General features: G+C 43.4%; 2 protein-coding genes across 3 annotated transcripts in view; one reads left to right on the top strand and one right to left on the bottom strand.

The window, feature by feature from the left end:
* Positions 1-634: 634 nt before the first annotated feature.
* On the top strand, positions 635-8,096 carry serpinf1 (serpin peptidase inhibitor, clade F (alpha-2 antiplasmin, pigment epithelium derived factor), member 1). Its single transcript, XM_020587234.1, has 8 exons — positions 635-711; positions 2,781-2,841; positions 3,776-3,974; positions 4,997-5,152; positions 5,360-5,563; positions 5,700-5,839; positions 6,405-6,615; positions 7,373-8,096. The coding sequence occupies exons 2-8, from the start codon at positions 2,782-2,784 to the stop codon at positions 7,621-7,623; spliced, it is 1,221 nt and encodes a 406-aa protein (XP_020442890.1). The 5' UTR covers positions 635-711; position 2,781; the 3' UTR covers positions 7,624-8,096.
* A 3,617-nt stretch (positions 8,097-11,713) lies between these two features.
* Positions 11,714-14,688, bottom strand: part of slco2b1 (solute carrier organic anion transporter family, member 2B1) — a 40,882-nt gene continuing 37,907 nt past the window's right edge. For both annotated transcript variants that reach the window (XM_020587223.1, XM_020587224.1), the window contains exons 15-16: positions 14,135-14,255; positions 11,714-13,214 (exon numbers count right to left, since the gene is read on the bottom strand). In XM_020587223.1, coding sequence (XP_020442879.1) covers positions 13,028-13,214; positions 14,135-14,255 — 308 coding nt within the window. In that variant the 3' untranslated portion in view covers positions 11,714-13,027. The remainder of the gene's footprint in view (positions 13,215-14,134; positions 14,256-14,688) is intronic.

Genomic DNA, 14,688 nt, shown 5'->3' with positions numbered 1-14,688 from the left:
TCAGACAACTAACGTATTTTTAAAACTGAGAATAAAAAGGTGGGGGGAAACAATACATATGCTGTGCAATGGTGACATAAAGCCACCAGTAGGTTATAAAAGTTTAAGAACAGTCACATGTGATTTTTCCTGCTTTCTTCTTCTGCAGCACTCTTCCTATGTGCTACTGCCCGCAACATCTGACAACGATGACAACTCCCACACAAGCAGGAGTGCAGTTTGTGACAGGAGCCTACACATGGTTGCAGAATAGCTACTGACTGGTCACATCTGTGGGGGTTAACAGTTTGTAATGTATAAAACTTCCACAGAGGACAAATAAATCCCTCCCCGATCTGGGTCATAAGCTTCACATTTGATCAAATAACATCTGCCTAAATATTGACACATGGGATTAAAAATTACCAGACCAGGACTTCTGTGATGAGCGTTGACATTATGAGCAGGTTTTGTTCTGGTGCAGTTAGCTACACCTACAACATGTTTACTTTAGTCTGTACATTAAACCGTTCTGCCCTCTTGATTTCTTGCTTTCTGTCTTTTGCTGTAAAGTTTCATTCATCTTGATTTAGCAGCTTCTGTCCTTCGTGCGCGTCCCCGGCGCTCTGCTGGTGGCAGCTGGACGCGCGCCGCTGTGGGCGTCATCGGAGGACTCGTCTAGTGCAACTAGAGAGAGAGTGAACGACGTGGACCGTGCGGAGCAGAACGGAGGTGAGTGCGTCTGTATGCGCTCTGTTGGTTACTTTTGCGCTTTTACGCACAAGATTTAGATTTTGCTTTTTAAAGTCGCAGAAGTTTAGCTTGACCAGACCATAACTGCGATCGAGTTGTTGCTTCAGTGGTGCATGATGCGAGAGCGGTGCTGCTTCAGTCTGAAACTGAACGGAGCAGCCCGGCTGAGCTGTCTGCTGATCCTGCAGAGAGCGCAGGGCCCTTCGTTTCATTGGTTTCATCTTTGGGCTTTAAGAGAAACCCCTCACAGCGTCTGCGTTGTGTGTTTGTCTTTAATGAACAAGCAGTCGTGTTTCCAGTCAGTAAATTTTTTTTTCTAAAACAACGAACTTTCTCCAGTTCAATTCAAATTTTCCATCTCAGCCAGTGTCTGAGCGCCAAGAAACACAACCACAATTGGACGTTTTCCACTGAACCCTTTATATAATAGCTCTGATTCCACAGCGGGTCAGAGCTCTGTCTCGGCACGGATCGACTCAAGTTAAACTTTAACAGTTCGATTCTATAGTGTGAAATACTTGCAAACACATCGTCTTTTAACTGTAGTTGGTGAAGCGGTTTAATTCTTGGAGATGTTTGCCATTTGATCTTCAGAACCATTTTTACTGAGGTTACTGGGGTTTGTAGACTTTGGTGCCAAGAACAACATGTCTCCACTTCCGTGGAATCATTTTGGGGTCGTGAGCTCGACTTTTTAAATGTCCCTGATGTGATATCAGAGAGTTGAGGAGCATCCAAGAGAAAAGGTTCCTGTGAGTAGATCAGAGACAAATTCCTGCAGGAAACGTGTGTCAGCTGTTCAGGACTCTATCAGGCTTGGTCACGGTCAACAACTCTCTTTGACAGGGTGCATGCCAAATAAATCAGCGACTGTTGCTTTCACAGCTCCAGTTGAAACACACCAACTCTCCACATAAAACTTGAAAGACTTGCCTTTGTTGCCTTCATGCTGTGGTGAACATGTCAGACATGATGACTACCACTTTATTTTGTTGTTGCTTTTGTCTCTAATCTGTTTTTCTTTGAAGCTTTTGCTTCTCTGCCAGCGGGGCTGCTGCATCACTGCAGATTTAGGTAATTTTTATTACATTAGTGTGAAGTACCTTGATTTGTCAAGCACTGTCTGCTTGTCTCATCTTTATGTCTACTGAGCAGCACCCTGTTTTCATAAAACATGTTTTTGAACTTCTCTTTTAACTGACTTGAGACAGTTTGATGGGAAAACGATCAGAAGCTCAGTGAAGTTGGGACGCTGAGCTCTGGGCAGGCAAGGAGGATTTTGGACGACATCATCTGGTTTTCCCATCAGGCCTGTGGTGTGTGTGTGTGTGTGTGTGTGTGTTTGGGTGTGGTCCGGGGTTCAAATGACAGACTTTTGTTGTTGTGAAACCACAAGAACCAGATCCAGATGTGTGTAGAAGAACAAAGGAGACTGTGTTTGAGTTTTTGTCCTCACTCTGGAGGAGACTGGCGATGCAGCATATGAACTTTTAGAGGCTGCAGAGATGATCTGATATGTTTTTGTGGCCCTGACAGCATCTTCAGTTTGTACCGTATTGTGGTGAAGTTTCAGCAGGTCATATCATTTTGTGGCATTAACACTACAATTATACAAGACATTGTTACTGCCTGTAAGTCCAAAAACGTTTTACAAAGAAAGACGACTTTGAAGGACTCAGAGACTCTTCTCTCATTTTCTCTTTTGATACTTTTTCTTCCAAATAGTTTTTGCACAGTTACCAGTGTCTCTGTCATGTTTGATGTAGAAGATCCCCCTGCTAAAGTAAAGGCAGCAGAGCTGGTGTTTTACTGTATGAGATGAACAGAGTAAAACATGTTTATAATCCCTAAACAAAGACATTTACACATATCTGGCATCTGTACAGAAACCCAGGTGTCACTGACACTCATCATTTTCAGGTGACACCCAGAGCACATCAACACACTAAACATCAGAATTATCATGTGCTCTTCTGTACAATCCCACATCTGGGTCTGCTCTGTTCCCAGCACCATTAGCCTAACACGTCCTTCTGTTTGTCTTTCAGGATGAAGCGAACAACTTTCCTGCTGGTGTTTGGACTCATACTGAGCTTCTGTCAGGCTCAGGTACCCATATCACCTGCCTGCACATTTTTATTTTGTTTTAACTCTAAATAAGTCTGGCTTTATTTTGTTGTTATTCAACTAGTCCCACATGCAGACAAATACACATTTTTATTTCTAAAAAGGCTCTATAACTTCCTACATATGACGGTGCATTTGTTGACACTACTTTCAGAATTAATCCACATTTAATCTCTAGTGAGTATTTGTACTCAAATCCTTTACTTAAGTAAGAGCACAAAGGTATCAGCATCCAAATTTACCCGAAGTACCATCAGTACCACTACTCGTCCTGGAGAGCGGCCCATGTCCCAGTAATGTCTCTGATACCACTGGATCATAGTGACTGATGTGTTACTGTGTTCATCACTTTAATGCTGCAGCTGGTAAAGGTGGAGCTGATGTTAACTACCTTATATATTTATACTGTCAAGTACTTTCCATCCTGCTGGGTAGCTGGTGGATTTCCCACCGGGATCAACAGAGTCTGATGGTTCTACTGGGTTTGGTTTGATTCATCTGATTCTGGAAAGGAACTGAAGTTATCAGATACATGTAGGGCAGTAAAAAGTACATGGTTTGTCTATGACATGGAGTGAAGTCTCAGTACGAAATACCAGGACATGGAAATACTCAGGTACAAATACCTCAAAGCTGTGCTTAAATAAATGTCCTTACTGTAGTTTCGTTCCACCGCTGAGTATCTGTGGTAGCTGGATGGCATCTCTAGGGCTGAGTCAAATAAACTACCATGTCTGATTTGGTTTCAGTAGTTTTGGGACACAGCGGCGCTCGATGGCACAGAGTAGCTGTTAGTACAGTAGGACACATTCAGTGAGTCTGAACATGGGATTTGTTGATAAGAAAAATTTTGAAAATCACCAAACATAGTAATGAGGTTTGTTAAAACACTGACTTGTTTACTGACCTGCTGCAGTCGGAGACAGGAGCTGAGGAGGCAGCGGGGGAGGAGGAGCAGCATGTGGAGCTCTTCACCACACCGGTGACAAAGATGGGTGCTGCAACCTCAGACTTTGGCTACAACCTGTTCCGTGTCCTAGCGAGCCGTGAAGCTGCGACCAACATCTTCCTGGCCCCCATCAGCGCGTCTGCGGTGCTGACGCAGCTGTCCATGGGTGAAGAACTGCATCTCCCTTGTGTTTGCTGTTCTCCAGAAACACCACAGCTCATTGTTGTCTAGCACTGGCACGATGACTGTGGTGGTTCCATCTTTGGCCTTTGCTTTGTCCGACTCATCTTTCCTCTGCAGCCCCAACATGGGGCACAGGGGACGAGCGGGTCGACCTCTGATCGCAGGGTTGGCGGTTCGATTCCTGTTCTCCCCAGTCCACATGTCAAAATGTCCTCGGCCACAACACTGAACCCCAGCGCCTTGCATGGCAGCTCTGCCATGTGGGTGAATCTGTAAAGCGTTTGTCCAGCTAAGGTAGAAAAGCTCTGTATAAGTACAGTCCACTTACCATGAGTTGGTCTGAGCTGAGACTGCGCAGACAGAGGATATCCTTCATAATTCAGCTCTATTACTGCACAGGTCCAAAGCTTCATGCTGGTCTCAGCCTGATAGTTAGCAAGATGTTTCAAGGTGAACCCAAAATTCTAAAGTGAGTCTTTGTAGTGCATAGAACTCAAACACATGCTGCAGCCGTAACTGTAAACTTCTCCTTCTACTGCTTTATTATCAATCTGTTGATCGGGATGAAGAAAAAATACCATTTAATATTACACTCCCTGGATCATTCATTACAATAAATCAGCAAACACCAAAAACCAGAGAACACATCCTCCTCACACCAATTACTGTTTGTATTGTTCTGGGGGAAGGAACTGAAGCGGCAGTAAACCATTACCTAACGCTACGTGGTGAGTCCCGGCCTCTTGGCATTTCTCCTCCACTCAATGACGCAAAGACAAAGTCATCCATATGAGTAATATTTCACAGCTGAAACACATTTAATAGCAATATTTATGTAGTTATATAACACTTGAAACTCCAGAATAAACTAGTGGAAATAAAAACAGCAGGGTTCACGGATTAATCTGCTGATTACTGTCTTGATGCAGATGAATACACGTCTGAACTTGGGCATAATTTTCAGCCTGCTGGGTCTCTAATAACACCATCTCTCCTGCTCCCCAGGAGGATCTGAGCGTGCTGAGAGGCAGCTGTTCAGGGCCCTGAGGTACCACACCCTGCAGGACCCTCAGCTGCACAACACCCTGAAGGACCTGCTGCTCTCAGTCAAGACCCCTGGAAAAGGCCTGAGCATGGCTGCACGCATCTACCTGGCTCGACGTGAGTCCATCAGCACCACTGACTCTTCTCTTTTTTGAACTGCAGTGACACAAACACCGAACACTGCTTATTGCTGAGAAGAGTTTTGGTGGAAGAATGAAAAGCTCATAAAATAAAATAGAGTGTAAATATCACAGGAAACCATTTGAATCACTCAGCCAATAGCAGCGTTGATGAGGTTAAAGCATCTAACGTCATTTTTCTCAGGGCTTCGTGTGACGCAAGACTTCTTCACGCTGGTGGAGGGGCAGTATGGAGTTCGTCCTAAGGCGCTGCTGGGAGGAGCCCGAGACATGAAGGACATCAATGACTGGGTGACGCAGGAGACAGGTGGGAAGGTGCAGCGCTTCCTGACCAAGCCTCTTCCCCGGAACCCAGGAGTGAATGCTGTGAGCGCCGCCTACTTTAAAGGTTCGTCGAGGAGGGTTTAAAGTCTCTCAGTCTTTTTTAGGTTTTGTTAAACACAGTAGCTCTGACATTGGAATAACACTGGACTGCTGAGGGTGCATGGGTGGCAACAACTGCTGAGTCTTCTGTCTGTGTACAGGGAAATGGGTGACTCGGTTCGGTGAGAGCAGGGTGCTGCAGAACTTTCAGGTGGATGGCGGGGCCTCAATTAGAATTCCCATGATGCAACAGGACAGCTACCCTGTAAAGATGGGAGCGGACTCAGACCTGAGCTGCACGGTTAGTGTTTGAACTCTGGAAGGCACTGTTTGAAGCAACGTGAGACAACAGGTCTTTAAAACCCTTAGAAAGCAGTGAATATGGCTCAAATCTGACATTTTATTCACAAGGGTCGTGAATATTTTTGCTTATAATTAGTAACATTAGTTATAAGTCTTGCCTGGCAGTTGTTAGGAAGCTCATTGGCTCAAAATGGATGATAGAGTTAATTTAACTAAAATATCCATTTACTAATTTTTGACAACTGTGTTTCTGTCATTGTTTAGAAACTCTGGGACAGTTTTGTCTGTCATCTTCAGAGCTCCACTCTGTGACTTTCAAACAGAAAATACTAACAAATTTATGTTTAATAAACGACTGTAGGCTGATCTAATCTGACCGTGATCAAGGTGCTGCATGTACGTTCCTCACATTTAATTTGGTGAACACAGCAGACCCCCTGGACACGTAAACAATAACTGAATGTTCTCAAATTGTTTTAAACCTCATCAACCAGCGCTCTGTGCGGTGATGTGACAGTTCTTCAGTCCATTTTTTGATGCATCTGTGGAACGATCTTTTTCAGATCGCTCAGATCGCAATGCAGGACGATGTCAGCATGTTCATCTTCCTGCCTGATGAAGTGACCTCAAACATGACCCTGCTGGAGGAGAGTCTGACCGCCGAGTTTGTTCAGGACCTTTCTTTGACGCTCCTTCCTGCCCAGGTGTTCCTCAGTCTGCCCGCCCTGAGGCTCAGCTACTCCACAGACCTGTTGCCGCTGCTTGGTGACCTGGGTAGGTCCAAAAACCAACCACGTCTGACAAAGATTTGCATTTAAATAGATAAGAATGCAAAAATAAGAACCAATATGATGCCTGCTTAGCTCTGATTGGAAATATTTACCTCACGTTTGTACTACATTCACACACAACAAAGTAGCTTGTTTTTCTTATTCAAGTCTAGGATTATTGTAGAGAACTAGGAATCTACTGATGAAGATGATCAGGTTTCTCCATTCATCCATATCTGAAGTTCATTCATGCAGTGTTGTTGGTTTCTGTTTCTATTTGCCAATTGACTGCTGAGATGCAGACCAGAGACACGGAGGTAGTGGTAAGGGGTAACAGGGCAGGTAAACAGGAATATTCAGGTATAGTGGCTGACACAGGTAGGTGTACTGACAGGTTACTTAGTTTTGGTCACAGGGTCAAAAGCAGCTTGTCTCCAAACAGGCAGGACAAATAATCAGATCCAGGGAGAAACAGGAGTCCATACACAAGAAAGGCAAGCAGAAAGCCTGGGACAAATAATGGACCAAAAACCAGGAGGGAACAAACAAATCCAACAGTTTACATATAGGGGGCAGGCAGGGTTAGAGTCCAGAGGAGAAATGGGTCAGAAACTGGACATACACAGAGAGAATGAATACTAAACAGAATCATGAGAGACATTTCTTCAGAACAATCTGGCAATGAGTGAATGCTGGCTGCTTGTTTAAATACAGACAGTGATTGTTCCTCCTTACCTGGATCCTGGCCTCTGTCCCTGCAGGTCTCGCTGAATGGCTAGAGGACCAGGACCTGGAGAAGATCTCAGCTCAGCCCACCAAGCTCAGCAGTGTCAATCACAAGGTTGTCATGGAGACGGCACCTGAGGGGAATCAGTACCCCAGCGTTGCTGCGACTCCCAGCCACCTGTCATACCGAGTGGACCACCCATTCCTCTACCTGATCCGGGATGAAGCATCGGGGGCACTGCTATTCATTGGCAGAGTGGTCAACCCCAAGGACCTGACAATATAACACACACACACACACACACACACACACACACACACACACTCCTTTTTTCATCACTTACCGGGTCCATTAAAATACTTACATTTGCTTCCAGGAGACTTCACCTAGCCTTAACAAAAGCCGACACGTGCCCTAATGTTACAACCCATTGTTTTTGTATAATTCAACAAACTGTGTATGAAAATAGTAAGTCATGTACTTTGGGATGCACAAGTATAGAAAAATAAGCCCCTCCACACACTGACTCTTAGCAGGTCCTAGGAGGGATGTCAGGTGTTCGCGTTTGTAGTAGCGAATGTTTGCAAGGACATTGGGTTTAATCTTACTTTTCATGTTGAAACACGTCGGTGTGCTCATGTTAACCTGACAGAATACTCACTGACAGTACTTGGAGCTCAGCATTTTTAAAGAAATCAAATATTGTCATTTGTGTTACAAGAAATAAACACGACAATGAAACCAAACGTGTCTCATATTCAGTATGTTGTTTGCCTGCTGGATGTTGTGCATAAAGACGGAGATATAAAGCGGTCCAGTGACGTACCAGCAGATACCGGTCTGGAGGGCCGTTATGTCAGATATTCTGTCTCACAGAGGATGAACTTGTTTTGTTTTGATTTTACTTATTTCATTTCATTATAAATTAGTCATCCTTGGAGGAACCTTCATATTGGGTGATTATGTGGGACAGGGCTTCAAACAATATTGTGCAAATGTCAAATTTTGGCCACATTTACATGGATGATGGGGAATCTTCTCATTTAAGATTGTATGATAATAATAAACATCAGATTTTTAAATGCAGACTATGCATAAGTTCAGTGGAAATAATTTTAATAATAGGTTTTGCAGACTTAAGCTGAGTCTATATCACTACTAGTCTTCTGTTTAAGCAGATGACAGGAGCCTTTGTTCATGTAATGACATTTGCAGCCAGCAGAGGGAGCTCGCACACTGTCCACCCTAATGATACTGAACCCCTGAATAGGTTTTTTTTTTGAGCAGAGATGATGTAATGCCAAACACCAAACTGAGCCCTTAAATAAGAATAATCATTCATATTACTTTGAAAATATAAATTATGTCAAAATAAAATCAGGAGAATTTTACACATTTTAATCAGGAACTATGGAACAGGAATCTCACCAGATATTTGTGCTTTGGATTAATATGTGCAAACACATATGGAGGCTGATAACAGTGCTTATCCCAGGCTCACAAAAATTTCCAGCATTTGAGTGAAATTCAGTGGTAACACACAAACTTTCATCTTTGCTTTTTCAGAATGACTATGTTGGAGTCATTCAACAGCCCTGGTAAGGTGGGACATTACAGTACCTGAGCGTGTGTTCGTGTGTGGCATGCGCTCACGTGCACACACACATACACACACACACACACACACGGCCTTGATTTCCCAAATAGACCGAATTCCTGAGGTTTCTGAAACACTTCCCAGAAGAAAGTGAGCTGCCAGAATTCCCGAGAGGACTTGACCATCTGCAGGAAATATAAATCCTCTCTAAGCATTCCAACTATTGTTCTGACCAGCTGGATTAAAGAAGCAGCTTCTTCATTTAAAGACAAAGGTGGTGGACATGCAGTAAAGCCACAGAACATTACAGAGGGAACACACAGAAATGCACCAGTTTATCACATTAGTACAAAACTGGTGGTACACAGGACTGTTTTATTCAACAAGACCTTCTGACTTCCTAAACCATGGCTCAGGCAACCACACAGTAAAACCTGTTCAACTGCCAGGACACAAGCGAGATTCTTTAGCCACATCAGGAAAACATCACTGATCTGAACATATGCTAACCTGAGTGGTGGAGAAGACCTCACATAAATAAAATGAACTTAAATAAAAGTAAAATCAGCTCGCTGATGGAGTATAGCATAAAAGATTGCATAACATTTGTGATGTCTCATTTCTCAGGCAACTTCCAACAACTTTTAAAACTTTTTTTTAGATGTAATTTGGGTCTGAAGAACATTTATGAGTTTCATTCTGAGTTTGTTAAAAACAGACTTGAGTGTCACCAGAGCGAACTGAGCTGCAGCTTCAGTTACTATTAAAACAGATTGTAACCATGTGTCTTGTTGTATTTAGACTAGAGAATTATTTTTCACACTGGACTAGTAAAATTGTTTCTGCCTTCAGAAATATTTGCATCTCTCTCTTTCCTGGTGAGTTTAGAGAATTGAACCTGTGACCAGTGTTCTTCAAGATGTTCCTGCAGAGGCTTAAGAAGAAGCATCTTTGACAGAATGGCTGAATTTGAAAAAAAAAAAAAATCAGCCTTGTTCAGTTCAGACAAAAACCAGCCAACAGGAAACCAATGAGGTCTGAGGGTCAAAGGTCTGCAGGAGGAAGGCTATTAGCCTTTGAAGAATGAGCAGAAAACATACCTTTATATTTCGGTGCATCTTCCAGAGCCTGACCATAAAGGGGAAGCATCACATTTTGCAAAATCTTTATTTAGCTTTTTGTTTTGAGAGTGAGCTGAAAATCACCATCTGTGTGGGGAGTCCGGATATGGTTAGCTTAGTGTAGTATAAAGACTGGAAACTGGGGGAGACAGTCTGGCTGGGTCCACACTTGGGGGACGTATAACCAAATTCAAAATCCAAAGCACAAAAAACGTTTTTTTTCACATAATGTCCACACAAAGGTGGCGCTTCAGAAAATCTAGTACTGCACCACTGAACTCCAGAGAGCAGGGCTTGCTCCATGATTAGCGTTTACTTCAAAAGGAGGAACAACACTCACTTCCTCTTATTTCTACAGCAGACTGTCCCATGTCTTCATGAGGAAGCAGACCTTTGGACTAAAACACTGATTCCTGTTTGTGCAGCACTCAGATGACTTGGCTATACGACCACAGCACAATGGTACTGGTCACCGTGAAATGAGTCTGCAGTTGCTTCTTCAGGTAAACCAGATAGGACTTGAGGCAAACTGGTGATGTGACACCAAGTTATATAAATGAAACTGACTTGACATCTACTGTGTGTGAACCACTGCTGCAAGGAAACAACACAAGTGTGGGAAACGTAGACACATGTAAGAGACTTGGGATGTACCCAGTGATCAAGTTTGCCATAATGTATACTCTTTTTTTTTATCTAAAATCCTTCTAGGCTATTCAGTGTGATGTTATTCTGCAACAAAACAGAATAACCATTTCTTTAAAAACTCATTTAACATGTGGAGTCATTGCATTGCCAAGAGCCGTTCATGTTTGATCCTGCAGCAGAACCACAAACAGGAGCTGGTTGTACTAACTGTCACAGCCTTAGCATGATCTCACCGCCAGCGGCGCCTGCCTGAGCTTGTCTGTGGCAGATCGTGAGGAATGTTTTATGTAAACACTGCCATTAAGATGTCAGTTATAACATGGTGAACTTGGCGCTTCTGTTTGAACTCTGTCAGGACATCATAAAAACAAATTAAAATGCATCATCAGTCAGATTTAAATCCCAGTCAGTGAAAGAAATAAAATACTTGTCTTAATGAAAACTGTGACCAGCTATTCAGTCTAACTGTTGGAGATTCTTCAGTTTAGTGGAGCAACTTCGCAGCTACAGTGGCGTCAGAAAGTATTCAGGCCCCCTCAGTGTTTGCACAATTTGTGCTGTAGATAATAGCCCATCACTCTGCACAACTATCACGAAGGTCTACTTGTCCTGACCCGCAGTGTGAACTGTAGGACCTTTTAAACACAGGCATGTGTTGTCTTCTCCAACCAGATCAGGTTGCCACAGATGGACTCTGGTCACGGTCTGGACACGTCTCACACAGGATGCAGCCAAGCTCAGTCTGGAGCCACAGCACAGGCTCTGAAGACGATTTTGACTGTTAATACATTTGCGAGGAATTCTTAAGCATGTTTTCACTATTATGGGTGAATGAGTGTAGACGATGGGCAAAATGTCAGCTTTATCTGACAAGTGATGGAGTCTCAATACTTTCAGAAGCCGCTCTATAAAATTCCAAATTTCCATCTCAACTCTGTGATTCATTGGACAAGATGTTAACCAAAAATATACAACCAGATATAAGATTTCCAACAGCTACACAACAGTGGACATTTTGGTAGCACTTTATTTCATGGCTCCTCTATTTTCAGGCTAATTTCCTGAAAAAGTTCCTCATGATATCCTGGTGTTTAACTGTGAATTAGAATATTCCCAAGAAAGGTCTACACAGTTTGGTAGTGATTGTAAGCAAAATGATGATGCCCCCAACATATATAGTTCACAAACTGACATCAGTATCAATGAGAACTTGGCTGAAATACCTATAGTCTTCCACTGCACTGGAACCTCCTTAATTTAGTCTTTGAATCTGATGATGATCAGCATTTGTATTTTAAGGCCAGTCAGTATAAAACCATCATCAACAAGGTCATGTGAAATAATATCTTTTTAAAATATTTAGAAACATTTTCTTTACTTGAAATATGTGATTTTCAGAGTAAAAACACTCATGAATAAAATGATAAAAATTTACAATCACTGCAGGCTAAGTCACAAAAAACAGGGTCAGGTGTGTAAAACATTTCAAATACAATTTCTGGAAGATACAGTAAATTCTTAAACACTATGCTGCAGCCTGCTGGCATCATCACGGTGACAATGTCAGCATGCTGTTTACCATCTTAGTTTAGCATGGTAGATAACACCAAACCCAGCTGAGGTCGATGGTTTGGTAGATATCTGAGGAGCTTGAATGTCTTAGAACAAAGTGATCCATTCAGCAGCTGTCAAACATATCACTTAATTACATAATGTCCATGTCCTAGTAGCACCAGTCTGGCCGGTTGCATCCTCTGGGACCATAAACGTCTGAAACACCTTTCATGAGACTCTATCCAATAGTTGTTGAGATATTTCACTCTGGTGGACCGTCAGACTGACGCTGACCTTCCTGGAGCCATGCTGCAGCACAGCACAAGTAATCTGAATGGTTGAACTCAGCATCAAAGATCACAGTAACCGACTCTGAATTTGCAGATATAAGTTGGGAGTTCTCACATTTACTTAAGTACAACGGTACAGTCAGTTTTCCTTGAGCAGCATCTAGTAGGAACTGCAAACATCAGCAGCACAGGCACCATTTTAAAAATGGAGCCGGCTGTTTGGGGTCATATAAAAACATTTCATTTATATATGTGACAATATATGGCTCAGCAAAAAACACAGTATTGAAGCATATTGTAGTCTCATCGTGCAGGCTGGTGCTTTACCAGACAGTCAGGAGAAACGCTGGACACACTGAGTGTTGACAGAGCAGCACCTTTCTGTTTGACCATCTTAGAAAACTTTCTCTTCCTCTTTGCTTAATCTCCTTGTTCAGCCTCTGCCTCATTCTTACCCTGCATCCTCTCACTTCGCTTCCTCAGGTTTTGATGCCTTCCATTTCCTGTTCTTTGGAAGAAGTGTTCTCTGGTGGTTTCTCCTTGCTCACCAGCTTGTACCCCCCTTTACTCTCCGGCTGTTGTTCCTGATGTCTAGCCATCTTGCGCAGGACCACGATGGGCAGCAGGAAGCAAAGCAGCACAAAGACCACCTGCAGACCCAGGAACCTGGATATATACACACACATAGGTGATTGTGGACTTTGTGCGTATTCCAGACTTCCATCTATCCAAATATCCATCCATTCACTACACCACTTATTCCTGAACAGAGTCGTGGGGAGCTGCAGCCAATCCCAGCTGACACTGGGTGAGAGGCGGGGTCCACTCTGGACAGATTACCAGTCTGTCACAGGGCTGACAGGTAGATAAACAACCACACACACTCACACTCACTCCTACAGGCAAGTTAGTCACCAGTCAACCTAAGCTACATGTCTTTGGACTGTGGGAGGAAGCCGGAGTAACTGGAGAGAACCCACACAGACTTTTCCAGTGTGAAAACCACACGATGCTGCTGTGAAATAATCACTCTGACAGCACATTTAAAAACAGCATGCTTTTGTGCTGACAGCTACATTTTACACAGCACGAATGTGCAACTCAGCTGGGAGTGTGTGGACCACCAGAACTGAACAGCTCAGCTGCCTGTTCTGTCTCTGTTCTCACCCAGGAGAAAGAGCATCTAGCAAACAAAACAGGGTTGAACTTTATGCCAGCTTAAATGCAGAGGTGGTGGGAGACAGGAGGATGTTGGCCAAGCTGACATCCCTGCTGAAGGACTCCCACACCTACAGACTGAAAAACTGTAAATACTCAGCATACCAGTGTGTAATATTGTTTTACTTCTTCTTCTTATATTTATATTGATAATACCTTGTCTGTTATTTTTCTAGTCATAGCACTGAGTGTCTGTTTCTGTAGCTTTGTGAATTTCCCTGTTGTGGGACTAATAAAGGTTCATCTTATCTGAATGTACTTCCTTTCCAGTTTGTCAGAAAACGAATGTGTATCTCTTCCCTGTACACCACTCCGCTCCCTCTAACTGGAGCTGGGTTGGAGTGTTCCTCCATCTCAGAGTGTCTCACCTCTCTCTGAAGCGGTCCAGGTTGTAGTAGTGACAGGAAGTCTGTTTGCCGCACTTTTTGCCCCACAGGATGCAGGTGGTGTCAATGACGCTGCCATATAACACTGGGCCAGGCATGAACGCTGCACAGACACAGAGGTGAGGGAGAGAAATGTTCAGACTCACTAAAGGCAAATGGGAACGGCATCAGGACGTCTCCTTGGTGATTAGATTGTGATATTTCTCATGTATAAAGGGAAACAATGTTCCGTTGGTGGCATTAGAGGATGGGAAAATGATTATCCACAGAAAGGTTGTGTCAGGTTTGCCCAGCTCCACCTTCCTCTCTTCTTTTTCTCACACTAGCCTAGCCCTTGCACTGATTACACTATTCAACACACCTGCCCCGCTTCCCTGATTACTCACCAGCTGCACCTCATTAGTCTCCTCCTACTTATACACTGTTCACCAGTCACTCCCCTGCCAGTTCTTTCTCTGTCTTTAGGCCAGTGGTTGTTATATCAAGTTTATGCTAAGATTGTCTTTGTTCTCTCTAGTCCTTGTTAGCACCCTAGT

Source organism: Monopterus albus, unplaced genomic scaffold, assembly GCF_001952655.1.
Source record: "Monopterus albus unplaced genomic scaffold, M_albus_1.0 scaffold445.1, whole genome shotgun sequence".
Classification (NCBI taxonomy): Eukaryota; Metazoa; Chordata; class Actinopteri; order Synbranchiformes; family Synbranchidae; genus Monopterus; species Monopterus albus.
This window is presented reverse-complemented; position numbering and strand designations above follow the sequence as displayed.

Excerpts from the sequence above, each read along its gene's own strand:
- serpinf1 (XM_020587234.1), top strand. The coding sequence starts at position 2,782 with ATGAAGCGAACAACTTTCCTGCTGGTGTTTGGACTCATACTGAGCTTC. Across the intron at positions 3,975-4,996 it reads GCTGACGCAGCTGTCCATGG|GAGGATCTGAGCGTGCTGAG; the intron begins GTGAAGAACTGC and ends CCTGCTCCCCAG. Across the intron at positions 6,616-7,372 it reads GCCGCTGCTTGGTGACCTGG|GTCTCGCTGAATGGCTAGAG; the intron begins GTAGGTCCAAAA and ends CTGTCCCTGCAG.